We start from the raw sequence: 27,198 nt of genomic DNA on the forward strand, positions 1-27,198 counted from the left end.
CTGAAGGATGTGTTTGAGGAGTAGTAGGAGGGGATATGTGGAATTTCCACAAAGCAGATGTGAATCCCGGAGGATATAATCTTGACAAAATAGAAATTTTAGGAGATTTTGATGCTGAATTTAGATTTAAAAAAGGTAGAAGTGCTCATGGGAAAATATGTGACAAAGAAGGGTGCAACTTGATTAGGGTAACCAAAAAAAGTTACTGATGAGAATATGTCAGAATAAGTGTTCCAGATTGGCGATATGGCTGTGTGGGAGAAATTCAAAAGGCTATTTGAGAAGGGTGTAGGAAAAATGTAATTAAAGGGATGAGGCATCAAATAATTTTGAAGAAGGGAAGTGTACCTGTGGCTGCGAAGTTACGATTAATACCATTGGTTTTGAGAGAACGTGTAGGAATGGAACTCGAGAAGCTATAAAAGCAAGGCATCATTGAAAGGGCAGGAGGTGTACAGCGGATTTCGCTTGTAGTGGTGGTGAAGAAACCCACTGGCGAGCTGGGGCTATACATCGATTTGCAGGAGTTAACCAAGTAGATAGACACCCACTACCAAATATGAACAAAATGTTACCATTGATAGGAAAGGTCAGTGTATTTTCCAAATTAGATATGGCTTCTGCGCATCATCAAAGTGTGCTAGAACAGGAGAGTAGAAAATAACAGCATTCGAGTTTTTCAGTTTAAGAGGGTGCCATTCGGCTTGATATCTGCATCTTCTTTATTTCAATAAGTGATGGACTGGTTGTTCCGAGGGATGAAATGAGTGTTCTCCTTTCAGGATGACGTTCTAGGGTGTGGCAAGAGCGAGAAGGAACATGATCTAATTCGAGGACAAGTGTTGGCAATTCTCGAAAAAAAGGGGAGCGTCATTGAGAAAAGAGAAATATGTATTTAAAAAGGAAGAAAGTGTAGTTTTTGGGGCATGAAATTTCACATTCCGGCTAAAATTCCAAGACTGAAATGGTGAATGGAATTAAGAAAGTTGCGAGACCGGCAACAAAAGGGGAACTCAGATCATTTCTAGATATGATTGAATTCTACCAGAAATGTGTTAAAAACTTCACAGATAAGCTGACAGAAATGAGGAAGTTATTAAAGAAAAGAAGAATTTATATAGAACAGTGCATAAAAAAGGAATTTTGTAGGATCACGGAGGAAATTGACTTGGCAAAGGCATTAACATTTTGTGATACAAGGAGAAAGGAGAAGTGTTGTTACTGTGGACGCCAGTGACAGGGTGGCAGGGGCGATACTTCCCAGATCAGAGAAGATGGAAATTAGATTATTGCTCATGCTTCGAGTGTTAAGGGACCTGAAAAAAAATATTCTGTTTTAGAAAAGGAAGTATTGGCATGCCATTGGGCCATAGAAAAATGTCATAATTTCCTGTCGGGTATGGAGTTTGTGATTCAAACTGACCATAAGCCCCTTAAATGTATATTTGGGTCAAAAGGTCTCAGCAATGAGGGCAGCCAGACGAGTTGTGAGCTGGTTAACAAGACTACAGTGTCATTGGTTTAGTGTGGAAGTAATACCAGGGCATGGTAACATGTTAGAAGATCACCTGTCACGTCTAGGAGGCCAAGAGGAAGAAGAAGGTGGACAAGAAGACATTTCAGAAATTATATATGTGAACCATGATGGCATTGTGACTAAGGGAGAACGACTGGAAGCTATGGATAAAGATGAAGCCTTAAAAAATGTAAAAAAATTACGTCAAGACGGAGATGCCATCTGAAGGTCTGTTGAATCAGAGAGAAAGATCCTTTTGGGAAGTACAAGATGAGGTATATGTAGTGAAAGGCTTACTATACCGCTGGGAGAGTGTTGTATCTTTAGATATTTGTGAGAAGATTATTGGGCTGGCGCATGAGGGACATGTGGAGGTCACTCGCATCAAAGCAGTCTTAAGAGGAGAATATTTGTGGCCTGGCTTCGACCGTGAAGTGGAAAGGAGACTGGACGGTTGTAAAGAAGCAGGGAAGGGAGAAGTTGCGAAATCCCAACCATTTGTACAGACAGATGTGCCTAGAAAGGTGTGGGATGATTTGGCCATGGACATGTTAGGCCCAGTTGAGATGGAAAGTGGTTGAGGAAAGAATATTGTTGTCCTCACTGATTTGCTATCCAGGTGGGTTGAATAGAAGATTGTGAGAGAAGCACATGGTGAGGGGATAGTTGAGTTTTTGCAGGAAGTATTTGCAAGGGAGGGGTTGCAGAGTAGCCTCCTCACAACAATGGTGCGCAATTTGTCAGAGGTTACTTCCAGGTATATTTAGTGTGGAATAAAGCAAAAGAGCCTGCATTGCATCATGCAGAAGGAAATGGGATGGTGCAGAGAACAAATAGATGCATAATGGAGGCCATTAGAATGGCCGGCGCGTGTGGCAGTACAGGAAAGGTTATATGCTTGCGCATGTCTCCCCATGCGGAGACAGAAATAAGTCTGAGATGAGAGGTCGGATGGCTAATACAAAAGCTGTACCACCGTGGTAAGGAAGGGCGAGAGAATCGAACTACATGGTGGATGAGTTGAGGGGAAGAATTAAGGAAAGGAAAGCGAATTGGGTTGTGAAAGAGAATGCAAAGGGAGGAGAAGAAGAACTGGATGTTCAGTGTGGAGATTGGGTGAGGATAAAGAAAAGTGTTGTGAAAAGAAAAAAGGTGACTCGGTTTTGGTAGAGTGATGAAATGCATAGTGAAAGTCAGAGGAGGACAAGTTTGCAATAAGAATAGAATTGTGATGGTAAAGAAAATGAGTGTTGACAGAAAGAAAGGTGGTGTGCTGTGATTTGACTTACAAAGGGAGATGGAACATGGAGTGTGAGGGATGGAATGCATATGAAAGAACATGACTCAAGGTTCTGGTCAAGTCAGTTGAAGAGTCTAAACACAATACAAAGCATACTTTCTGCCTCGTCTGAACTTTATATCATTAATTTACACTAATTATTAAAACATTGTGCACATTACTGCCACCTCAAAACCTTATCTGTGGCACAGGAGAGTATGCAATGTCTAGCTTAAACGTCCTAACATGCAATCAGAGTGTGAATGGTACTATAAATGGTCAGCGGAATCGAGGGCGAGTGGTTGTCATTACAGCAATCGTAGTGATCACAGCCTCTTTCAAATCTTCGAAACTACACTAAAAGATCCAAAACCTAACTCTTCAGTCAGCACAAGGAAGTTTACAAAACAGAAATGAAATGGTTACAATTGTAATGAAATGGAAACACAACTACTTTAGTGGTAATCCAGATAGGTATTTAACGGTTTTATGCATTACCTCAGTCGATAGTTTAGTGACCTCTGAAGGATCTAAGGGTAACTCGAGTCAGCCAATATTTCACCATGAGATTAGAGATAGATGTTGGCATTGATCACTTGCCTCTCTGTGCTATCGTATCACACCATTGCTTAATTTGTGGTGTGCTTGCCAGGGCTAAGCCCTGGCACTTATTTTTGAACCCCAGCACTTATTGTCTAAGACTCACATTAATTATGAAGTGGCGATTCAGTACATCCACCAACCACAATGAGAAGGTGCGAGCTGTCCTGTAACCCAAAATATGTCGACACTGTGGGGAGCAGCTATGGGTGGTGGCAGCAATGGTGCCCACCCGCAGTGTCGGGTGCTAGAAAGAATTTGGGTCCTGGCACTTCCTTTTTACTAAGAACTGCATAACACTGGCATAAGATTAAGTAAAACTAGTTTCAGTAAATACAGACTTTAATCATCAGACAATTCTACCACCATCAAACCTCACAAACACAGACTACAAGTCATGTTTGCTTTAGTATTTTATTGGCTAGGTTTGCCCACGTCTTAAAAATGAAAATATATACAGAAGAGATCAAATGTCCAGGAAAAAGGACAGCGCCCTGTAAGATTAACATCACCTTTTACAAAGCGCTTTAGGAAATGAACTAGCTGAATAGTGCCAGCAATTGGTACACAAATCATTTGTTGTTCCCAGGCTCAATTCCTTCTAATTATGGTTTACTACATTCCTACTATGTGAGGTTTTTCCTGATTCTAGAAGCAGAGTTAGCCGCCTTATTTGAACTGGTTACTACCAATGCTATATTAGTTCCATCTGTGAGGAGCTTGATCTGCAGTGGCAATTAACTACTCCTGTTCTATGCGGGTGGTGCTCCCATTGCTAGTAATCCATTCCTATTCTATTTGAGGGGAGCTTGGATCGCTTAGCCCTTATTGGGCAAGTTTTGAGTGCTGAAGCCTATTCTGTTCCCTTTCAATGAGAGTCTAGTTTGCATTTGGGGCCCTTCATTTACCCTTTGAATGTGGGGGTGATTGCACAGCGCCATCCCATGCAGTTTCATCTCAATGCGAGAAGAACTTCTCCTGCTGTGACATTATCTGTGCTAATCTTGTACTGTTGAGACCCACCACATTCCTGTTCCACGTGAGGAAGTATGATCTACAGAGGCCCCAAGCATCACCTTTCTATATTAGGGAGTGTGAACTCCTGAAGAATATGTTGTGCCTGCTCTATGCGAGGGGAGCTTCTACTGCAGAGACCCATTCCTCATCTATTCTGTGTGGGCATCTTCTACTCTTGCTTTGCCTTGCATGGATTAACTCCACCTGTTCTACATGAAGGTTTGCATTGCTGTGGTCTTGATTTTCCTTCTGTGTGTGAGGGAAGCCGGAATGGCTCCTATTCAAGCTGAAATGTTCTGTGTGAGGGAAGCGTTAAGCAGATTATGCTGCGATTTTACCCATTCTTTGCACACAGGGAAAGTTCAGTGTTAGTGCTCATTGGTTCCATTTATATCAGGGTGCGTGGGCTTCTGCATATTGTGCGAGATTTGTTAATTGTGAGAGAAATCTGCTTTTCTGTCATGATGTGAACCACATGATGATGACAATGTCCATAGAGTTAACTTTTTGCACCAGTCGGCTGGATGTCACATATGTCTTACTCTTGTGAAGGAGAAAACTAATTTTGAATCCTTTGAAATGACATTCACTCTCAACGTTTAATAGAAATAGGGATTGGAGTACTCGCACCTTTAAATTGGCCCTGCAGATCTACATTGCCGGTGGAGGAGCTGGCGTTTTTTGTGACTGTGTGAAGGCCTGTGATCTGCCCTTGGGACTGAAAGTACTGGCTGACCCTGGACTTGAACTCTAGTGGGGAACCATTACAGTATTGCTGCTTTCGGAGTCAGAGTCATCTCGTCCAGTCACTGCGGGGTCACCTTGCCCAGCACGCCCCCTGCTGCTTGGGCTCCCTTCTGGACTGCTCTGGATGTCTTGTGGGGACCATCGACACATACCCATGGTTGCACTTCTGCTGCCTTGGAGGCCATGGCGAAACAGGCCAAGAACCCTAGGAGTAGCGACATCACGGCTATGTTTCGAGCACAGGACAAGCCTGGGAAGGTCGGTATGGCAGTGACGTAAGTACACTGCCTTCAAGACAAAGGCACTGACATGGGACTACCGGCTACCAAACGCGATCAGGGCTATTTGTTGGGGAAATTTAGCGTAGCTTCCAGAGCACGGTGGCTGAGAAAGCGTCAAAAATCACGCCGCTGAATAGGCAGGTGGGGCAAGCCAAGCAACGAATTGGAGAGATTGAAGACTGTCTGAACAGACCCTGCAATCTTCCGAAGCATCCCTTCATGGTGTTCCCTGCTTGCTGGGAGATGCTTACCTACAGTAGTATGTTCGGTTCTCATCCGCTCTCCCCTTGGTCTCCCTGATGATGCCTCGATAGAGACAGATCACACTCACCGCCTCCATAGAGCTGACAGAGTGGATGACGCCCCTCCCCCCAAACATCCTACCTGTCCAGCAAACTATCGCCCGATCTCCATCACTCCTTTCCTGGGCAAACTCTTGGAAAAGCTGGCCATCTCCCAGCTTACACTCCATACTGAATCTGTTGGTTATCGCCATGACCATCAGTCTGGCTTCAGAGCAGCCAGAGGCATGGAAACTGCTCTCCTGAACACTCGTGAAGATCTGATCACCAATCTTGACTCTAGCCTTCCTTCTGTCATCATCCTCCTTGACCTTTCCTCTGCCTTTGACACCGTCAATCACGCCATCCGGATTAACGATCAAAAGGCCGATCTAGGCTAAACCTTTGTAGTAGAAGCAGAGAACTGTGAGAACCTGGGCATCACGGACTAGACCCTGGAGAGGTTGACCTTCTTCCTGGACCGATCCTACCAGGTCCAACTGGGCTCCTGTCTCACCACCACCTCCTGCTCCACATGTGGTGTTCCCCAGGGATCGAACCTCTCACCCTGGCTCTTCAATGACTACTTGGCCCCTTTCGCCCACCTTATCTGTACCTTCTCTAACTTTCAGTGTTACGCGGATGACATGCAGCTCTTTCAGGCTCGCCTCAGCCTCCTCTCATTCCGAACGGTCTATCTGCAATTCAGGGTTGGTGCACCTCCAATAATCTCTGCCTTAATGCCAGTAAAACGGAGATCCTTCTCATTGGGACCCCCTGCTCCCACTTTCTCTCTTTCATTGTGGACGCCCTACTTTGCCTTCCTGTGAGGCTAAAAACCTTGGTGTCATCTTAAATTCCACTCTCTCCTTACATCACGGACCTTGCCAAGAAGAAGCTCACTGTCTCCAGAGCCCTGGTTCTCTCTAGGCTGGACTACTGCAACAGTCTCTTCCTCAATCTGCGTTCCTCTACCCCCGCAATTAATCCAGAACAGGATTGCGAGACATGTCCTTGGCATCAAGCTCAGGGGCAAGCCCAGGGACTGTATCTCTCAAGCCCTGAAATCTCTCAACTGGCTCCCGGTGGCTCCTAGGATCAAGTTCAAGACCCTCTGCATCATCCACAGGCTTTCTGGGGTTGTGCCACAAACTACATCTAACTTTCTCTTCCAAAACACCTTCCTTCTCAAGCCCTTCTCTCAGCTACCTCCAACTCTTGAGGGTTAGACGCTTCTCCAGGCAGAGAGTGGGGCGGGGGGCGTGGGGGTAGATCGATCTCTCTCCTCTGCATGTGCCTTCCTCTGGAATGGCCTCCCTGCCCCTCTCAAACTTGAGCCGGACCACCTGAAGTTCTGGAAGCAGCTCAAGGCCTTCCTTTTCGCCTCTGCTTTCTCTCTCCCTCTCCCCTGCTGACCTACCGTCTCCTGTGCAGGCTGGTTGCTCGACTACCAGGTTCCTCCATGATCAGTCTCTCCTGCACCGCCTCCGGGCCTACTACGCATTTGGGGGCTGTAACTGTTTCCCACAGTCCCCTGACTCCTTGCACTTAAGTGCTGCGCTGTGCTGCGCTGCGCTGGCTGTACTTTCTCAGAGCAATGCTGCCCTGATTCCACCCCCCACACCCTTCCCTCTCCCTGGCACTCCACCCTCCTCCCTTCCCCTTTACGTCATCGCACTTGCACAATCTCAATGACAAGGCCTAGTAAGATGGTTTGTCTCATCATCCCTCGGTCTTCGCTCCCTTGTCTTGTCATGCTTAGAAACACTGGTGTACAGGCACGCTATAAATGACATATTGTAACAACCTTAGCCAAGTGTGTTTCTTCTCCCTCAAACAGGAGATCGTGGATGCCACGAGTCGAGCATCAGATCTGGCCTTCCACGGCACTAAACTCCAGCTATATCAGGACCTAGCAGTGGTCACACTTCAAAAGCACAGGGCCCTACACCCACTTATTGCTCAAAGAGGAAGGCATTTGGTACAGATGGAGGTTCAACAAATAAAATCTGAAAGGAGGCTGAGGAGCTGGCCTGTTGGGGCGTCAACTCCCGAGGGAAAAAGCAAGCCAGTCGGCCTTCCACAGCAAAATCGAATAACCCCAAGCTGCAGAGCCACCCATGGTCCAAGGCTGGAAAAGCAGGAAAACCTACAGTCCTACCACCCTGTGAGACATTAAGTAAAGGGAGTGTGATGGATTTAGCGGCTCCCACCTGGTTTGCTCTCTGCCAATGTCTCATTGGCTGCTTGGAACACCACCTCTCCTTCCGGCCTCCTGATCTCTGCACCATGTTCTTAGTTTTTTTTATTTTTATTGGCATTTATAATATAACCAGCACCCTGTGCCAACAACCACAACTCGCCCCCTCCTCCCGACATTCACCCACATTTTGTGACATAAATTCTGTGCATTGCACCTAAAACTTCGGACAACAGCACGTCGCTTTACATTTAATCCAGTATGCTTGACATGTGGATTCAGTTTTTGTAGTAGTAGTATACATGATATACGCGATTCACCTGCATCTTGTACATCCCTTCAGATCATAGTTGGTGTAGCAGAGCCGCCCTCCATCACATCAGATTGTCCGATCAAAAATTGTACGTAGGCATCCCACATGTTTCTATCCCCACCTCTGCTCCGAGTCTGTGACCCCCACCCACTTTCTCTATCATGACAGTACCAGATCTCTGCCTTCCAATGGGAGAGTTTTGGGCTCTGTTTCCCTCTCCCCCCACAGCATTGCTACCAGCCTTTTAGCCAGTATTAGAAGTAAACCTATAGGTTTCCGGACATGCTTGGGCACAGCCTTAGTGTAGCCTAGCAGAGATGTCAGCGGGTCTGGATCTATCTCCTGGCCAGCGTTACCACTGATCGCCTCAAATACCGGTTCCTAAAACTGTTGCATAGCTGGGCACTCCCAGGCCACGTGTATGAAGTCCGCTTGTGTGCCATTACACCTATTGCACCTCCCGGAGGTATCTGGGAAGTATTCCCTCAGTTTAGCCGATGTGTAGTAGAACTTGTGTAAGTATTCGAAGTGAAATTATTTGAATCTTGCATTGATGGCTCCCTTCCTAGTCATCTCGCATCAATATTTCCACATTTCTACCGGTATCTCCCATCTCAGGGGACCCTCCCCTTTCCTCCATGAGGATGTCTTCCCCGCCTCCCCCGAGTTTGTGCACCTAACGTTCAATCCCGATATTGCCTGGCTACCCATCCCTCTCTGAATCAATCTATCCAGTCTGCAGGAAACCTGTGCTTGCGCGGGGAAGATGGAGAACTGTCGTAAGGTTACCTTCAGTATATAATATAGAAATATATCCAGGGCTGAGAGTTCCCCCTCTCTCCCTCAGCTCCTCCAATGTCAAACAACCCATTGGGGAAGAGTTCCCCAAAGTCTGTCACTCCCAGCTTCTTCATCAGGGTCACATATCCCACCTTGCTGGTAATGGGGACCTTCGGAATATGTATTACGGGAAGCCTAGGGGAATAGTGAACCTCCCCCCTGGTCTTGTGCTCTATGCGGCTCCGGGCCCTGCATGTTACATCCACCATGTTTTGAGTCTGTTGTGCTCTATCAGGTGCTGTGAGGATAATTGATCTCAGCAAGGCTGGCGCCGGAAGCGCACGCTCATACCAGTAGCGGAGGAACCCTGCCTGGGCCACATTATAAGTCTCGTAAAAGTGCTAGGCCTCCCTCCCGTATAGGTGCCACTAACTTGTCCCAGGACACCCTGGCTTGCTTACCCGCCCATCTAAACCGAAGCATCGCTGATTTCAACTCTCTAGTCCCCCAATATTGCTATTGGGGCGTTCAAAAAGACAGAGAAACCTAGGGAGTAGCGTCATTTTAATGACAGATATCCGTCCGTATAGATTGAGAGGAAGGTTCTTCCATCTAGCCATGGCCTCCTTCGCCTGTTCCAGGACTTTCCTATAATTGCTGTTGTAACTATCTCTGGCTATATTAATCCCTTAGTCCCTAGATATCAGGTTTTGACCACAAGCCATTGGAATCCCCATCCATCCTGGTACCGTTCCACCCCTTCCGTTAATGGGAAAAGAACCGATTTAGAAGCATTCACCATCAATCCCTAGGAGTTCCCTCAAATCGTTGCACATCTCTCATAATTGGGTCTAGGTTAATGTTGGGATCTTTTATGAACAGCACCGTGTCATCCGCATATAATGATATTACTACCCTGTGGGTGTGCAACTGGACCCTGGGATGTAGATGAAGTTCCCGTATTATTTCCGCCAGTGGTTTTATTGCCAGGGCGAACAATAGTGCTAATAGTGGACACCCCTGTCGTGTTCCTCTCTCCAGTGCTATGATCTGCGTTAACCGACCATTCACCTTACCTTGGCCACCGGTTGCGTGTACAGTAAGGAGACCAGGGAAATGTACTGCTCCCCCATCACAATGCGTCGCAATATCGAGAAAAAAAAACTGCCATTGGTGGGGTCAAGTAGAGCTGCCACTATGGAGTCCTCTTGTTGCACTGCTGCAAGTAACCCATCCTCCTGAGTCCATGTGCGGTGGAGCGTCCCGGAACTAAGCCCTCCTCATCCGTCCCCACCATTGTTTGCATCATGGGCGAGAGTCGGGATGCCAGGATTTTTGCTAGGATTTTATTGTCTATGTTGATGAGCGATATGAGGAACAGTCATAGGGTTTATCTGGTCTTAACAGAACCAACACTGTTGCTTCCCTCAATGATTCTGGTAGATGCCACTCCTCCAGGCTGTGCTGAAACATCTCCAGTAGGTGGGGGGGCAAGTTTATCAGCGTAATCTTTATAAAATTCCCCAGTGAACCAGTCGGGTCCCAGCGCTTTCCCACTTGATAGGGATTTAATAGCATTCTGCACTTCTACCAATGTCAGTGGGTGGCCCAGTAGTTCCCTTTGCTCATCCGTGCACCAATGCAAGGCTACCTGGTCCAGATACCCATCGACCTCAGCCTGGGAAGCCCAGGTTAGGGAGGCATATAATTGCGTGGAAAGCCTAAAGAACTGCTGTACTATTCCTTTGTCCTCAGACTGATCCACCCCTCGTTCATCCGCTATCGCCGGGATCCTCCCTTTAAAGGTTATCCATATAGGGAACACTTGCCAAGCTGGGGCTTGCCCCTCCCCATATTGGCGTACTACCACCTGGCCACCAATATATTTAACCTCCCTAAGTGCCAACGTCTGAAGGTCTTGTAATAGTCGCTTGTGCCCGGTTTGATGGGGTGGGGGAAGCAATCTGCAACGCTTGTATATTACTCTCTGTAGTGGCCAGTTCCCTTCTGATCTGCCGTAGTATCCCTGTTTCATTAGATATGCACTCACCTCTGATCACACAAACATTCACATAATGTCCCCACAGAACTTACCATCCCCACATTATTCTTGAAGAAATGGTCTATGGCCATCGTTAAACTTTCCCGGTACATTGTATCTTTGAGACCCTCGCTCTTTATTTCGCTAGGGAGGTCTCCCCTTCACCCGGCCAGGTAGCTCAATAGCCAATATTCCCGGGGCGTGATCCGACAGGGTGCGTGCAAGGATCCTCACTTCCCCCACCTGCTCGAGTAGTGACTGACACGAAAAAGAAGTCCAGCTGTGACGCTGAGTTATGGGGTGCAAAGTGGCATATATATTGCCGCTCCGTCTGATTTCTGACCCTCCAAACATCTTCGACTTTCCACGTGAGAGTCATGCCCTGCAGCCTACTCGTTGTCCTTCCCTCCTCCCCCCGTCCGGCTGATATCACCCTTTCGGTTGTTTATGGGGTTCATAACTGCGTTGAAGTCTCCAGCCCAAATTATTTACCTGGGTGGTAACATCCCCAGCTGCTGATCTATCCAATCCAGAGTGTCTACTGCATCCTGATTTGGGCCAAAGTAGTTAACCAGCATGTATAGTTTCTACTGGATAGTTCCCTGGATCACAAGAGCCCTCCCTTCCCTATCCTTAACCGCAGTGGTCTGACAAAATCCAACAGAGCTATGTATAAGGGTGCTTACACCTGTGACAACCCCAGCTTTTCCCAAATTTGGACTCCGCCTCTGGTATTAGATGAGTCTCCTGCAGAAATGCAATCCCAACCTGATGCTGTTGCATGTACAACAGGACCTTTCTGCATTTCATTCCAGGTGATAAAGCTCAGTGATGCCATTGCACTCGATTAGTGCATGGGTGTCTCCAGGAGTTTGAGCCACTGTATCTGTTGTCCCACCTGCTCCCTTCCGGTTGTATGGTATAGGCTCTGCACAATGTATATTTGATGCGACACTCGCATTGAACCTCCCCCACCCACAACTACAATTAGTCAGTATGCATCCCCACTCTCCCCCTGATCCCCAATCCCTTCCAACTCCCTGTGTCCCTGATATGCCCCTCCCTCCGCCCCCCCCCCTACTCATTAGCTGTATCCCTCTACCAAACACACATAACTTAAGCTTCCGCTTGAGGGACAGCCAGAAGTCCAGCCCTCCCCATACACCTATATGGATTCATGGTTACTACCTGACATTCTTGAGTTTAAACAACAGTTAGTTCCCAGCATCGTGCTTATCAAAGGATATATGTCTCAGTGTCTGTCATCACCCATTGTTCCCCCTGTCGGGGGGGTTCCTTGGTTGCATTTCCAAAAATTGCACTGGCTTCCTCTGGCGTCTGAAAAATGATTGCACGCCGCTAGTGTTCTATATGTAATTTAGCCAGGAACAGCATGGCGTATCGGATGCCCCCATCACGTAGTTGCTTCTTGAGCTCGATGTACGTTCTTCTGGAGGCTTGTACCTGGTCCGAGAAGTCTGGAAAAAGTCTAATCACGTCCTTTGTAAGTCACTGTCCCTTTTTCTCATGCTTTACGAAGGGCAGTGTCCCCGTCCTGATGGTTTAACATGTGGGACATAATTGGGTGTGGCGGTGCCCCTGGGACTGGCTTCCTCCCACTGGGTATCCGATGTGCCCTCTCCACAATGGACATGGGTGAGAATCCCTCCCGTACCAACGCCTCGTGCAGCATCTCCTCCACAAATGGTTCCATGTTCCACCGATTCTTCTTCGGTTGTTCCTATGTGATCTAGACTCCAAGTCATCCTGCTTGTCGGTAAGTTCCTTCAACGCCCGTTGCACCATCTCCCTGGCCGTCGACGTCGATCCATCCTCCACAAGGGACACTCTCCCTTCTACTTCATACAATCTTTCACCGCGCTTGTCCAGGCGGACCTGCATGTGGTCGACCTTGCAAGTGAGTGTGTCCATTTTCTCATCCAGCGACTGTATGCTTGTTTGCAACTGGTTGAATATCATCTTGATGCACCAGCCTGATCTTGGGGCACTGCTTAACTCTGTGCTTCCGGAGGGTTTTCCATTGCTTTGTTATTTTTCGAATGGGAGGGCGTGTCGAAGTGCAGTTTGTATTACTGCTTATTGCCTTTAATGGATTTGGACATTGCCACCGGCCGTGAACCTACGCTTGGGTGGGGGGGTGCAACGTTGTGTTCAACTATGAAGCCTAGAGCATCTGCTTTTATTTTATTTTGCCAGACGTATCCCTATCAAGACTCCTGCAGCTCCTGTCAGTCAGCACCAGGGGTTAATGCCCACGAGCATGCAACAGTGTAAGAGGCACCCCTCCAGTGTTGTCAGTCCTTGTTATGTTCGGATATAGTATCAGCAGTTCCACCAATCAGGAAGGCTTACCCACTCCAACATTCTCTTTGTGCGAGTCTACCCCGGGGATACACTGAACCCCGACCAGACCCTCTAATGTGCACCTGTTCTGTGCCGCCAGGGGGCTCCTGATCCAGCCGGTGTAGCTTACAGTGATCTCTCATGGATTTCCTTGAGTTGTTCTTCTCCCCTCATGCAAGTCGCTGCCTCCCCCACAGCGCAGTAGGCTCAGGTGTTCCAAACAGGTGCTGCTGCTACCCTGTTGTCCCCAGGTTTTTTACCAAGGGAGAATTGTCCCGTATGCAATAGAGTGTGGTGTTGTAGATTAGGGTTTATGTCTCCCGTTTGCGCCGGTCTAGCAGTTCATTCCTCACCCCCACTCCCTGTGGGGCCACGCGTGTCTGGAGACTATTTAGGACCAAATCAGCTCTCTTTCTGCTCACGCCTCTCCCGACATGTGTGCTGGGAGTGTTGGAGCCAAGTATTTGCGACGTGTTGTGGGGTTTTTAGGGCCAGCTCTCGCTTACCCCCTTTCCAAACAGTAGCTTGTTTATGATGAAGCGGTCGTTGTGTCTTCACGCGAGTTGTGAGGCTTGCATAGGCATGTGTCCGTTACGGCTTTCGTGCTCACCTGACCAAACTTTTTCCTGATTTGTTCAATGTCCTTGTACAAACTGCCATGCCTCGGGCCAGTATTTGATGTTTTTCAGCTCGTATTCTAGTATTCACCTCATCAGGGTGAGCCCAGACTGTGTTGTGGGTCTTATAGTCTAGGGGACTAGCCCATGTGCCAACTTCCTGCTTCCCTCGAGTGTCAATTCAGCCCCTTAGGGTGTCCTGGCGTCCGGGTATTTCCCTGCTTCACTGGTACCAAGCGTAGTGCTCCTCATCTCCCTGGACGTGGAACTGCTGTCCTGCCGATGGGAGAAGGTTCCCAACTCCTCGCCCTGACCGGCAGCGCCGCTGAGCAGTGCTACCGCTGGGTTCAGTCCAGCCTCACTCTGCGAGGTTTCCTGCCCCACATTCCACCATGCGTTTATGCGTCTTCCCCATTCCAATGGGGAACGGGATCCTTGGGGCTCATGTTCCATTCATGCATTATCCCAGGTGCGGCTGCTCTGCAGCAGGATGTTTTGAGGGCTTGTCCGTGTTGTCCTTGCAGCATTGTAGAGGTGCGCCGCTTCCCTTCCGACCCAGCTCACTGGTCCATGTGCCCTCCATGGTGATGACAAGAGGGGCCTTTACCAACGGGCCCTCCTGTCGTTCTGTTTCTCCCCCTTTGGCAGCCCGCGTTTGGTTACCGCAGTCGGCGCTCACAATCTTCTGCAGAATATCCCAGGCATCCTGGTAAATTACGGCCTTCAAGCCGTTCTCGTGGATCCCCCCCGCCCGCACTGACCCAGCACCAGCGGGGACTCCCTTACTTCGATGTTCCTCTCGCTGGAGGTCCCCACTCCTCCTCCTGACAAGCAGGTCTGGATGCACTGCGTGGTCTTGTCTGTGCCTCCCGGGACATCCTGCTGCCTTTGCTGTGCTCCATAGTGGCCCCCTTCTGGCTCGCACCTTTGCGTTTAATCCGGTCCTGCTGGCTACACACCGCTGGTCCTGACGGCTCCCTCCGGTGCTGTCCTTGCAAAGCTGCCGGCCACGTATTATCAGCTGGACCATCAGGAGCTTGCCAACTTCCTAACACTGCTTGCCTACACTCTGATGTTAGACCCCCGTCGCAGCACCTCTCCACTCCAGGGTTGGATGTATGCCGGGGATGGCTCCTCCTCCGCTGCCTCCAAGCCTTCGTTCTACCAGGGCCTCCACGTGTTTTCCAATCTCGCACTTCCCACGCAGCGCTTCTCTTCCAAGTTTCATGTAACATGAGGGGTGAATGTTCACACACACGATGATGTGTCTGGATACCAGTTATTCATCGGGAAACCTCCGGATAATTATCGGATTTATTTAGGTGTACAGGTTCTCAGTGGCATGCAGCCATCTTGGCTAGACTCTCTAGCGTCCCCCTGCACCATCTTCTTAGTTATTCTCTGGCCTGGTCCCATAGCTGTTTGGGTACCGCTATCACTTGCTGTGCTTATGAGCAACGCCTGACTCTGGCAAGTATTAGCCCAGGGCTATGGTGTTAATAGCTCCAAGAGGTGACATTCCCACACACCCTTTCTTTAATTTACAATGATGTTCATTTGACCTTTTCACTTGGTGGGGTGGTCCTGACTTGGGATTTTGTTTTATGTTTGGTAAAAATTGGATGTGATCCTTACAGATCTTTCAGGCTTTTTATTGGTGTTGGTCTGGTCAGCTATGTGCTGCATGCTATCCATTTACTTCTGCCAGCCCCAAGACTATACTGTGCCCTCCCTCATTGTGCTCACCCTGAACGTACAGGGGCTTAACTGTCTAATAAGCGCTAATCAATCCTGCAGAAGTTAGTTGATAACGATTGCTCCATTGCCCTCTTCCAGGAAACTCATCTATGCCCGTCTGATATTTGCAGGTTGCAGAGCAGACACTTTCCACAGCAGTTTGTTGCACTCAGTGGCACAAAAACGAGGGAGGTACTGGGATACGCTTTTCTCTGCATGTCCCTTTTGTTGAACTAGAGGTGAACCTTGATCCCAGGGGATGATTTGGAGGGGCTAAGGGCTTACTATTTGGGCACCAGTTTACAATCATCTCTTTTAATGCACCCAATGAGAAACAGGATGGGTTCCAAGCTGATTTTTTCGGCTGAAGTAATACCCTCCGTTGAGGGGGGAATTGATCCTAGGTGGTGATTCAATATGGTGCCCAAACCTAATTTGGATAAACCCCCATCACTGCTACAGATTTAAAAAACACCATTTCTCTCATGAAGCTGAGCAAAATTAATCTGGTCTACCTCTGGCGTTTACTGCACAAGCCTGATTACATGCACATCTATAGAACCTTTTCAAGGATTGACTTGATGCATGTGTCCCCTTCTTTGGTCCCATATATTCCCATGAATAACATTGCCATACAGTCTGTCAGATCATGCACCTGTGGAACTTCACTTCTGCCCTCCACATAGACCGCTTTGGAAGCTTCATGATCCGGCTCTTGGGGATATGGCCCCACGGGATGCCATTGCAAAGGCAATATAGTCGACTACTACTGAGAAAACGATGAGGATACGATCTTGACTGCCACATTGTGGGACGCAATGAAAGCTTTAGTTGTGGGGGAGTGGGCGGAGGGAGGAAATTATTGCACACACTGCTCATACACCAGAAGGCATAGGTTATTGTGGCAACACCTTGGGAGCAATGTACATGCAGCCAAAATGACCCACAAGCAAACAGGGTCTGTGAAGGCTATGAGAAAATTGCGGGTAGCAAGGAATAACAGCCCAGGCTCTTCTCTGCACCAAGCAGGCCTATTAAGCCAAGGGCAATAAGACAATAGATTTTTGGTTCACAAACTGGAATCTATACATACCAGAAATATCATCATCAGCCTCATAGATTATGAGGGTTCAATCCACTATATCGAACAGTGGAAGCTTGACATTGTCGAGAATTATTTTAGAGGAGAGATGGCCAAGGGTTCTCTTACTTCGGGGCATAGTCAGCACCCACGTCTTCCTAAACTCTCAGACAACCACTGTTAGCTTTGTGATGCAAATATCATGGAGGAGGAGGTTGCTACTGCCATTGCCTCCCTTAAGAATAGGACTCCTGGTCCGGACGGATTTTCAGCCTCAATTGGTTAAGCCTTTGACCAAATTCTTTAATTCCTTCCGGGTGTCCGGGAAGGTTACTCCTTCAATGGAAGAGTCTACTACAGTTTTATTTTTGAAGGCTGGAAAGTCTCTGAGGGAATGTCAATCATATACGCCCAGATGTTGGCTACTAGGTTAGCTTCAGTTTTGCCACGATTAGTTGATCCTGACCAAACAGTTTGTTACATGGTGAAGCACACACAATAACATTAGACAGGCATTTAATTTAATTGATGTTGCTGGAAGGGATGGCCTGGGAATGGGTGTCCTAGCATTAGATACTACAAAAGTGTTTTATACAGTGTAATGACCCTACCTGTGTATAGTTTTGCAGTCCTTTGGCTTTGGGTCAGCATTTCAGTGCATGGTTCTGGATAACTACAGTTCATCTCCATAGTAAGATAATCTGTCCATTGCACGGGGAGACTGGATCTATTGTTTATCTGGGAGTGTGGATTCCTGCTTCTTCCCAGGCAGTCCGTCAGGCTCATTTGCCAGTAAGCAGGAGAGTTTGTTGATGGGGCGGATCACTGCAGTTAAAATGAACCTCCTGTCTAGGTTTTTGTATTTCTGTCAAGCCCTGTCTGTTAAGATCCCCTCCTCTGCCGTGCTAACGCTACAGCGGTGGATCCTGCACTGTATTTGGGTGGGGAGTCGACCTAGGATTTCTACAGTGGTCATTCTAGTCAATGCCAGAGGGTGGGTATGGGGGCCCTGGATCTCACTAGGTAAAAGTCGGCTACTCATAACTCATGTATTCTGGCTTGGAGGGATCCGCTCCCCTCCTGTAAGTGGGTGGCCTTGGAGCAGACCTAATCCCAATGTAGACTGGCGGTTGTGTCCTTTATAGAAAATGCAAGCTCTCATGTCTCTACTACTGTAAAATCCTAGTGTGTCTCTTTACTACTGACATAAAGCCCTACAGAAGATGGGAGTGGTGCCTGGCTTGCATCCTCTAGCCCTGGTTCTCGGTAACCCAGAGTTCTCCACTGGCTTATCTGGTAACAGTTTTTCACATTGGACTGTGGTTCTTATCCCAGCTCTATCACGACATACCCCCCCCCTACCTTTAATTGTCGCTGGGGGAGAATGAGCGATTCATTTATACCCAGCTCAGACATTGGATTACCCACCCCTGTGTAAGAGACAAATAACTGAAAACCCCAGTAGGCCTGGAACTTACCTTCACGGAGGGTGTTTCAGCCCTCTACAAACTATGGGTCAAACTACATCCCGTGCTTGTAGTATCAGAACACATGGTAGGGCATGCTAGGGGCAACAGAGTACACGTATAGCGCCTCCTTGTACATATCTGTTGGCACAACCTGTTTTTTGCTTTGTACGGTCAACATTCTAGAACCTTACATGTGGAAACGCCGGTATCAGTACAGGTACCTGCTGCAGGGGATTATGTTCATAATCTCGCACAGGTCCAATATGCCGTTCACCAACAGTTGAAGGTCGCTCAGCCAACAAGCAAACGCTTTGCTGATAAAGGGATCCCGGTCCAGAATACCATCAGGGGGAATTGGGTGTGGCTGTCCACAAAACATTTGCGAATCCCATGGAAACGGAAACTGCTTCCCAGAAACATAGGGACCTATGTGATATTCTGTTCTGAACCCAGTTGCTATTGAGCTTAAAATGCAATGACGCATCCATCAATTTTTTCATGCAAGTTTCCTCAAACCTTGTCGACATGCCCTACCAGTGTCCCGTCCCGTCCCGTCCCGTCCTCTGCATGTTGAGGTGCTTGTAGAGGAGGCATACAAGATCCAGGCCATTCTGAATACACGTCTATGCCGTGTTGTGTGGTACTACTTAGTTGAATGGAAGGGGTGCGGCACTCAGGAACGCACTTGGTAAACAGCCACCAATATTCATACCCCTTGATTGCTCGGTCGCTCTCATGCTTTGCATCCTGGATCTGGGAGGAGCGTGCAGGCTTTGGGGAGGGGTATTTTAAGGAAATAGGTCACTCCTTGCATGGCTCGGGCACACAGGAATCCCCCCCGTACTGGCAGTTACCCTAGCGCCTGCATCTGTGCCACCATTTCCCCACGCACTACAATACCCACAACTTCTCAAGCACGGCTAGACATGCAAGGTAACGTCATGACACCCAAGACATGGGGGAGGACGTCCCACACACTGGATTGGGCCTGTTGCCAAGACTGCTGGTGGTTTTACAGGAGACATGCAATCAGAGACTCAGCACATCTCAATGTAGACTGTTACTGTGTCTGCAAGTAGTTCTGCGTTTCCTGTCTTTTGTAATTTCGTCCTGACTGACCATGGTTCTGTATCCCAGCTCCTATTTATTTGGTTAATCCTTACTAGTTTTGACTGAACTATGAACTTCCTGGCCTTTTGACTTTGCACTCTGTATCGGACAACATTTCGGCCTTGCGTTTTGTGGATACCATTGCTACTTTAACTACTGAATTTTCTCTTACTCTCGTAACTTACCCTTTTTTGTCTGGATTTGGAACAGATTGCAAGTACTGTTTCTAGAGATCATCTGCAGTTGTTCCCGGGTCGGGGGGGGGGAGGTGGTGGTTATCAACAGCTCTATCGGCTCTGGGCGATAAATGCGCAAGTTGGTGGACACCACACTTGTATTAAACCTTTTGTAAAACGCTATTGCTCAGTAAGATCTGATTCTCATTTATTTAGAATTCTTAAAGGAGCAGACTGAAGAAAGTCCAGAGACACCCAGGCTTGAGATACAGTGATGCAAAAAGCTAGGTAGGGATACCCAGCTAATCAGTCGCTCTTTACTTGTCCCCCTCGGGGTTTCATAATATTCCACTTTAAATCTTTGAACTAATATCTATCATACTGTATTGATAGGAGTTCAAAGGAAGTGAAAATGTTTCATCCTATTATTGCATATAAAGCCGTGTATTGCTTTTTATGCAATAATAGGATGATTCTGAAAACACGTATTTCTAATGTTACAGTGCTATCAGAGAGTTTGGTTCGTGTATTACATTGAAGACTCCATGAAGTTAATAGGAGTGGTTATTTTGTCTCCTTTCTCTTGCTGGCAACATTGTGACATATGGAACCGATGGTATGCGTTTAAAATTTCTATTCCTTTATTTTGTATTGTATGGTTCACTTTTGAAACATTTTCACTTGCTACATATATGTGAAACTACTGTAAACATCTAGGTTCGCCCAGATGAAGGAGAACTATCTTCGAAATGCATTGGCATATGAACCTAGGATTGATTTAAGCACGGTGTGCTGACCTCTATTCAAATAAGGAGCTATTATTGAACAAATACACTATTTTGACTACTTGGATGACTCAGAACTGTTTATTACATACAAACTTAAGCATATCTCTGAATCCTTTGAACTCCTATCAATACAGTACGATAGATATTAGCAGAAAAATTTAAAGTGGAAAATTATGAAACCCGAAGGGGGACAAGTAGAGAGCGACTGATTAGCTGGGTATTCCCAAGTAGCTTTTTCCATCACCTGATCATATGGGACAGGTTATCTTCACTGCTTTGTTATTGAAACAGTCTTCCGTTTGTTTCGTTGCAGCCTAGAAGAGAACCTGGTGCTGCTTGGTTTCTCCTGCCTTTTCATCCGAGCTGCCTGGTTCCCATGAATACTTTTCTATCACAGGGACTATGCTCTCGAGAGGAAATTCACCCTATTATAGGAGACTTAGGACACCCTGTTATTTGATCATACTACAGGTCTGCTTATAGAGCATCCCTCCAGCACTCGACGTGAGGGCGAAGATGGATGAGATTGCAGCAGGATTTGAGAAGCAACATGTGAAAGACAGGGTGTACTTCCAGCTGTTGAGGAAAACCAGTTTACAGGTTACAAGATTGATCATCTGTAGGATGCTATAGGGCCCAGCATACTGTGGCAGCAGATTCTGTGGCCAGAAATACAAAGTTAGCTGGTGGCGAACCAAACCCAATCTCCAGGATTGTAGACTTGCCCTGACTCTCTGCAATTAAGCACAGAGCTTGTTATGAGCCTGCGCCTATTCAGGATGTGCTTCAACAGAATTGTGTACGGTCACGAGGAATGGTATAGAGGCATTAGCGGCCGAGGTCCCTTCAGGGGTCGGACATTCAATGGGAAGCATTCTGGGGTGTTGATCAAATAAGGCAAATTCCCTACTCAACTATGTGGGGCATTATTATAAGCAAATTCAGCCACCACCAATAACGAAACCTATGACTCCTGATATTGCAAAACCAGAAAAAGGAACTACTGCTCAATTGTTTGCTTCAACCACTCAGTCTGACCGACCAACTGTGGTAGGCTGAAGAAAAACAGACCTCAGACTGCAAGAGGCATTCAGAACCGTGATGTGAACTGGGGAGCTCTATCAATAACTATGATTGAGGGAAGTCCGAAATGGCAGAATACATTGGTGAAGAATAGATAAGCAAGAACAGGGACTGATGGCACCCCTCGGCATGGTCGGATTAGTGCTATCTTCATGAAGTAAATTGACAATCACTACAATGGTGTCCTTGCCCTGTGCTACAGGCAGTGCTATGATGAAATCCATTGACACCCAAGGTTTACGTGGGACGGGTAATGGATGAAGAAACACAGGCCTTACAGTAATGTTCTTGCTTTGTGCATATACAGGACAGTCACTTAAATAGTTCTGGATGTCTTTTTGCATCCTTGACCACCAACACGAGCGGTGTAGCAAATCCAACGTTTTCTGTTGCCCTGGGTGCGCTATGATTTTCATATCATTACACCAATGCATTGCCTGCGTTTGTAAAGACTTGGTGAGTAGGAATAATTTCCTGTTAAGCAGCAATGCCTTCAACAATCAAGAGCTAATAGGCAGTGTATCATCTCGATCACTCCAAGCCCATTCCTTTAGTTCGCCCAACACGATTCAAGGTAGGGAACAATGAGCATTCGCTCATGTGGTACTAATGGAGTAGTTGCGATGGGTTCAGTGATATTAACTGCAGAGAGAGAGCATCTGCTTTTTCATGCAAGGTACCAGGTCTGTATGTCAGGACATAATTAAACATCGAGAAGAACTGCTATCATCAGACTTGACATGAGTTGGTACAGACAGTGGATGCAAGGGCTGTCAGGTTCAAATGGTCATTAAACACAGCAACTGTGTGTTCTGACACCAGAAAATAATGGCTCTCCTCTTGGAATGAAGCCTTTATAGCCAGCAATTCCTGCTCAGTTAGAGTAAAATTCTGTTTAGTGGGGTTTAACTTTAGTGAGAAGAAGGCAATAGGGTGCAGAGACTGGGTTTTAGGACAGCACTGGCACAGGACAGCACCAATGGCTACCGTGGGGGAATGATATGATGATATATGTCATGTCATTTATAACGTGCCTGTACATTAAGTGTTTCTAGGTGCAACAAGACAAGAGAGGAAAGAGAGGGAGGACAAGATAAACAATCTTACTAGGCCTTGTGACATTCAGATCGAGCAAGTCTGACAACGCAAAGTGCAGGGGGAAGTGCGAGGGAGGGTGGAGTGCAATCAGGGCTGCATTTCTGAGTAAGTGCAACCAGGGCAGTGCAACTCTGGATACGTGCAAGGGGGCTTGGGACTGTAGAGGTTACAGTTACAGCTCCTAAGGGCGCGGTGGCCCAGAGGCAGTGCAGAGTAGACTGATCATGGAGGAGCCTGGTACCCGGGAAGACTGAGGGTACCAGATTTCAGGGATGGAGAGATACGGTCCCTGGGCTTGAGGCCAAGGATAAGACTCACAGTCCTTTTCTGGATTAGTTGCAGAGGGAGGAGAGTAGATGAAAGCAGATTGAGGAAGAGGCTGTTGCAGTAGTCCAGCTCTAGGCCAGGGCTCTGAAGACAGTGAGCTTCTGGGGGAAAGTGGGAAGAGTACATCTGAGGGGGTGCAGCTGGTAGCGGGCCTTCTTGGCAAGGTCTGCGATGTGAGGAAAGAAGGAGAGAGTGGAGTCGAAGTTAACACCAAGGTTTTTTGCCTCACAGGAAGGCGAAGAAAGAGTGTCCAAGGGTGGGAGGGAAAGTGGGAGCAGGGGTCCCGATGAGAAGGATCTCAGTATTACTGGCATTAAGGCAGAGATTGTTGGAGGCGAACCAATCCTGAATTGCTGATAGTCAAGAACGAGAAGCGAGGAGCTTGAAAGAGAGCTGTGCGTTATCCGCATAACACTGAAGTACGAGGAGAAGGTAGAGATAAGGTGGGCCAAAGGGGAAAAGTAGACATTGAGGAGCCGGGGTGAGAGGTTAGAGCTCTGGGGAACACCACATGTGGAGAGAGAGGTGGTGGAAAGGACTCAAGTTGGACTTCCAGGGCCTGATCCGTGATGCCTAGATTCTCACATATCTGGATGGCGTGATTGATAGTGTCAAAAGCAGAGCAAAAGGTCAAGGAGGATGAGGACAGAAGGAAGGCTTCAATCAAGATTAGCAAGCAGATCTTCACAGGTGTTCATGAGAGCAGTTTCCGTGCCTCTGGCTGCTCTGGAGCCAGAATGATGGTCATGGAGACAACCAACAGATTCAGTGTGGAGAGTAAGCTGGGAAATGGCCAGCTTTTCCAGCAGTTTGCCCAGGAAAGGAGTGATAGAGATGGGGCGATAGTTTGCCGGACAGGTAAGATCAGCAGAAGGCTTTTTATGGAGGGGGTGCACAAGGGAGTGCTTGAGGAGGGGAAGGTACGGGTGACAAAAGAGTGATTGCAGAAATCGTCCAAGGCTGGAGCGAGGGTGCCGATGTGGTCCTTGATAGTTTTGGAGGAGCAAGGGAGCACCTGTTTGGACGACACTTTCATAGATCGGACTTGTCTTGAAACCTTATCAGGTGGCCTGAGGAGGGGGTGGGGGGGGGGGTTGTGCGAGGGAGAGAACATTTTAGTGGCAAAGCCAGAGCCGTACAGAGGGCATGGGAAGGCACAGGAGAGGTGAAGACTGCAGAAGAATTAGCTAGCTCCTTGCAGATTTTAAAGAGTTAGAGGCTGTATTGCTTTTGGAGCATGCGGCAGGCCAGTTTGTCAGAGGATATGCCTGTTGCCCTCCACTTCCTCTAAGCCACCCTATGCTTGCATTTCAGGGCAGCGAGGTCGGAGTCATACCGGGAGTTGCACTTGGAGGTAGGCTTCAGACGGATTCTCATAATAGGAGCAACGGATTCTCATAATGGGAGCAAGAAAGGCCAGAGTTTTTAGACATTGGAAGATGCAGGTTAGAGAGGGCTGTGTCAGAGTGGGTGTCAGCCACGGGCATGGTAGGAGCAGAGACAGTAGCAGCAAAGGCATCCACTGACACACCCTTCATGGGCTGAATGACCGAGAAGGTAGGTGGCAGTGCTGGGGTGGGCTTAGTCTGGGGGACAAAGAGCGTCAGGTGAGAGGAGAGCAGAAAGTGGTCAGTCTAAGAGAGAGGAGTGCTGAGAGAGGAGAAAGAGCGTCAGGTGAGAGGAGAGCAGAAAGTGGTCAGTCTAAGAGAGAGGAGTGCTGAGAGGGTTCGAGAGGGGGATATCCACTTTTATGGTAACATAAGTGCCATAATACGCATTTTAACAGATCCACAGCACAAAAAAAATAAGTAAAACTGTAAGAATATGCACGCAGGAAAGGCCTGTTAAAATGTTCCTCCTGGGATTTCCGAGACCTTATGTGGCAAAAGAAATGCAGAGTCTGGCCCTGATGTACATACTTACTGACATCGGAGGAGACATCACTGAAAATAACATAAAAGAACATCAGTCTTTATTTAATACTCAAGAGCACCGTGGTAGTGACATTAAAATAAGTTTCCACATGTGAGCCAACAGAGAAATAAGTGTGTTGTGTGCAATATATGAATGTTCAATATTATTATATGTGTAGGAAGTCTATAGTCTAACAAACCCTGAGAGAAGCTTTTTAAAATAGCAAAAGCTGCAAACGTCATCCCTTCAGAGAATCCCAAATGTGTCAGATAAGAAACAAAGATTAAATGATTTGTCAGCATCCCAAACTAAGTAGCGAGACTGGAACATGGTCCCGTCTGCAATTTAAGCAGTTCGCGAGTGTGTGTTAAGTACACAAATTGAAAAAGCAATCGACCGAACAATATATAAATTATAGGAACAGGTTGAGGGCGGGGGGGGGCGCGGTGGAGGGGGAATAAAAGAATGATTACATATTGATGGTGTCGATCCTGAAAGAAAAATTACAGTAGCAGCCTGAACACATATGTGAACGTAAACAAATCACGTTTAGGTATTCAAACTGCATTTTGGACATATTGAAAGAACATGCAACACAGTAGGGGGTCGTCTGCTCGAGTCATTATGTTAGAGCATGCACCCTTGTGTTCTTCTCGCATTTATTCACCTAACATTCGACCAGCTTGAGGGTTAATAGCTGTGCTTTTAACCTATAAACACTCTAATGTAATGAATCGCATAACAGCAAAGCGAAACACGCAGGGGAGCCGCTAGATTTCACTACTGGGACGTGAGTGAGTTGGGCAGCTGATGCTGTGCAGAGCCAGAGAAACTTAATGGGGACGTTTACCTATCCGGGCAAAATGTCTGCGGTAGATAGAACACTGCCCGTGAAATCGTTCCGTAAGAGACAGTCGGGCACCCGAACACTGGGCAGATTTGCTTGGGGCAATCAACACAACCTTGGTATCTGCGCCTAGACGTCTTCGCCTCCCCGAATTGTACTGTACACACTTTTCATTTATCAAGCACAACAGCCCCTCTCTTTCTCCCCCATCCCTATTTGTAGATATTGCTAACAGTGCCCTCTCCGCCACACCTGATCGAGCTGGTTCTTCAACCCCTCCAACTGCTGCAAAGACAGCTCCGTAATGTTCACTGTCTGCGCCATGTTGAAAGACAGTAACTAGTTAAAGGAACGGACCCTAGCAACACGTCCTGACCATAGAGCAGAGTTGTAATAGGCACACGTTACGTTCCACCATGTGCCCATGATCTATTTACGTAAAGGACGGAGCAGTGCGCGTAGGTGCGGCTGATGTTTCTTTTTGATTGATTGTTTATAGGCAGGCCGACGCCCAGTGAAGTCTCTTAAACAAGGTGTAACGTCCCACTGATGTCAGTGATGTGGACAAGTGCATCGGCGATGCTCTACTTCCAAGCTAACATCTTCAGCGGATTTATTTTTTAATTGGGGTCTTGTGCTGCTCTGCAATAGGGATCACCGTGGGCAGGGCTTTAAGTGGGGTAAGAAATCGAGGCGGGGGGGGGCTCATTTGGGGGCGTGGCCTTATGTTATATATTTGTATGCGTACCGGTACCTTACTATGGTTTGTGTACTATGCAAGCCTTCTTTTCTAAACACAAACGTAGCTCTCAACCATTTGTGTCACAAAGGCGGGTGAAAACACCCGATTTTATTTTTGGCGGGTGAGAGGCCCATTGAAATGAATGGGCGTGCAGGAGGCTTGGTGGGTGAGTCAGCTGTTTAGAAGCCGGGTGACACCCGCCAAAAGCGTGTGAGTTGAGAGCTATTCACAAACCATAGTAAGGTACCAAACAGATATATAACGTATATATATTTGTCTGCATACCTTACGGTTTGCCTAGTTTTCAGGCCATCTTTTTAAACATTTCGGGTTTATAAAAGATGGCTTTGAAGGTACACAATTCAAGTCATCTTTTATAAAGCTTTGACTACAACACAATTGTCAGTCGGCAAAGCTTTATAAAAGATGGCTTGAATTGTGTACTAATCCCCAGGTTCGCCGCGGGTTAAAGACGCCTCCTCGATCTGGGGGACAGTAACTGCCTCTGGTGACCCCTCACGCACCAGAGGCAGTTACTATGACTGACGGAAGTGGCAGCCAGGCACAGCATCGCTGTGGTTGGCTGCCACTTCTGTCCGCTAGCCTTATTTCATACATACCAACCCTCTCTATTTAGGCGGGAGACTCCCGATTTTTCAGTGAAAAATATTGCTATTTTTCACGTTCTCCCACCTGAAAGAAATCTTTGCCCACTGATTCATATGGGAACATCTTTGTTTCCTGATTTTTCGGACGTAATCTCCCGTACAGGTGGGTTGAAATGTTGGCA

At 47.4% G+C, this 27,198-nt stretch overlaps 1 protein-coding gene across 1 annotated transcript in view; it reads right to left on the minus strand.

Moving 5' to 3' along the window:
- PFDN5 (prefoldin subunit 5) overlaps positions 1–26,071 on the minus strand; it is a 118,786-nt gene extending 92,715 nt beyond the window's left edge. Inside the window, exon 1 of the mRNA XM_069653323.1 lies at positions 25,919–26,071. Coding sequence (XP_069509424.1) covers positions 25,919–25,990 — 72 coding nt within the window. The 5' untranslated portion in view covers positions 25,991–26,071. The remainder of the gene's footprint in view (positions 1–25,918) is intronic.
- Positions 26,072–27,198: the final 1,127 nt, after the last annotated feature.

Source organism: Ambystoma mexicanum, chromosome 3q (genome assembly GCF_040938575.1).
Source record: "Ambystoma mexicanum isolate Mex_15411 chromosome 3q, UKY_AmexF1_1, whole genome shotgun sequence".
In the NCBI taxonomy this organism is placed as follows: Eukaryota; Metazoa; Chordata; class Amphibia; order Caudata; family Ambystomatidae; genus Ambystoma; species Ambystoma mexicanum.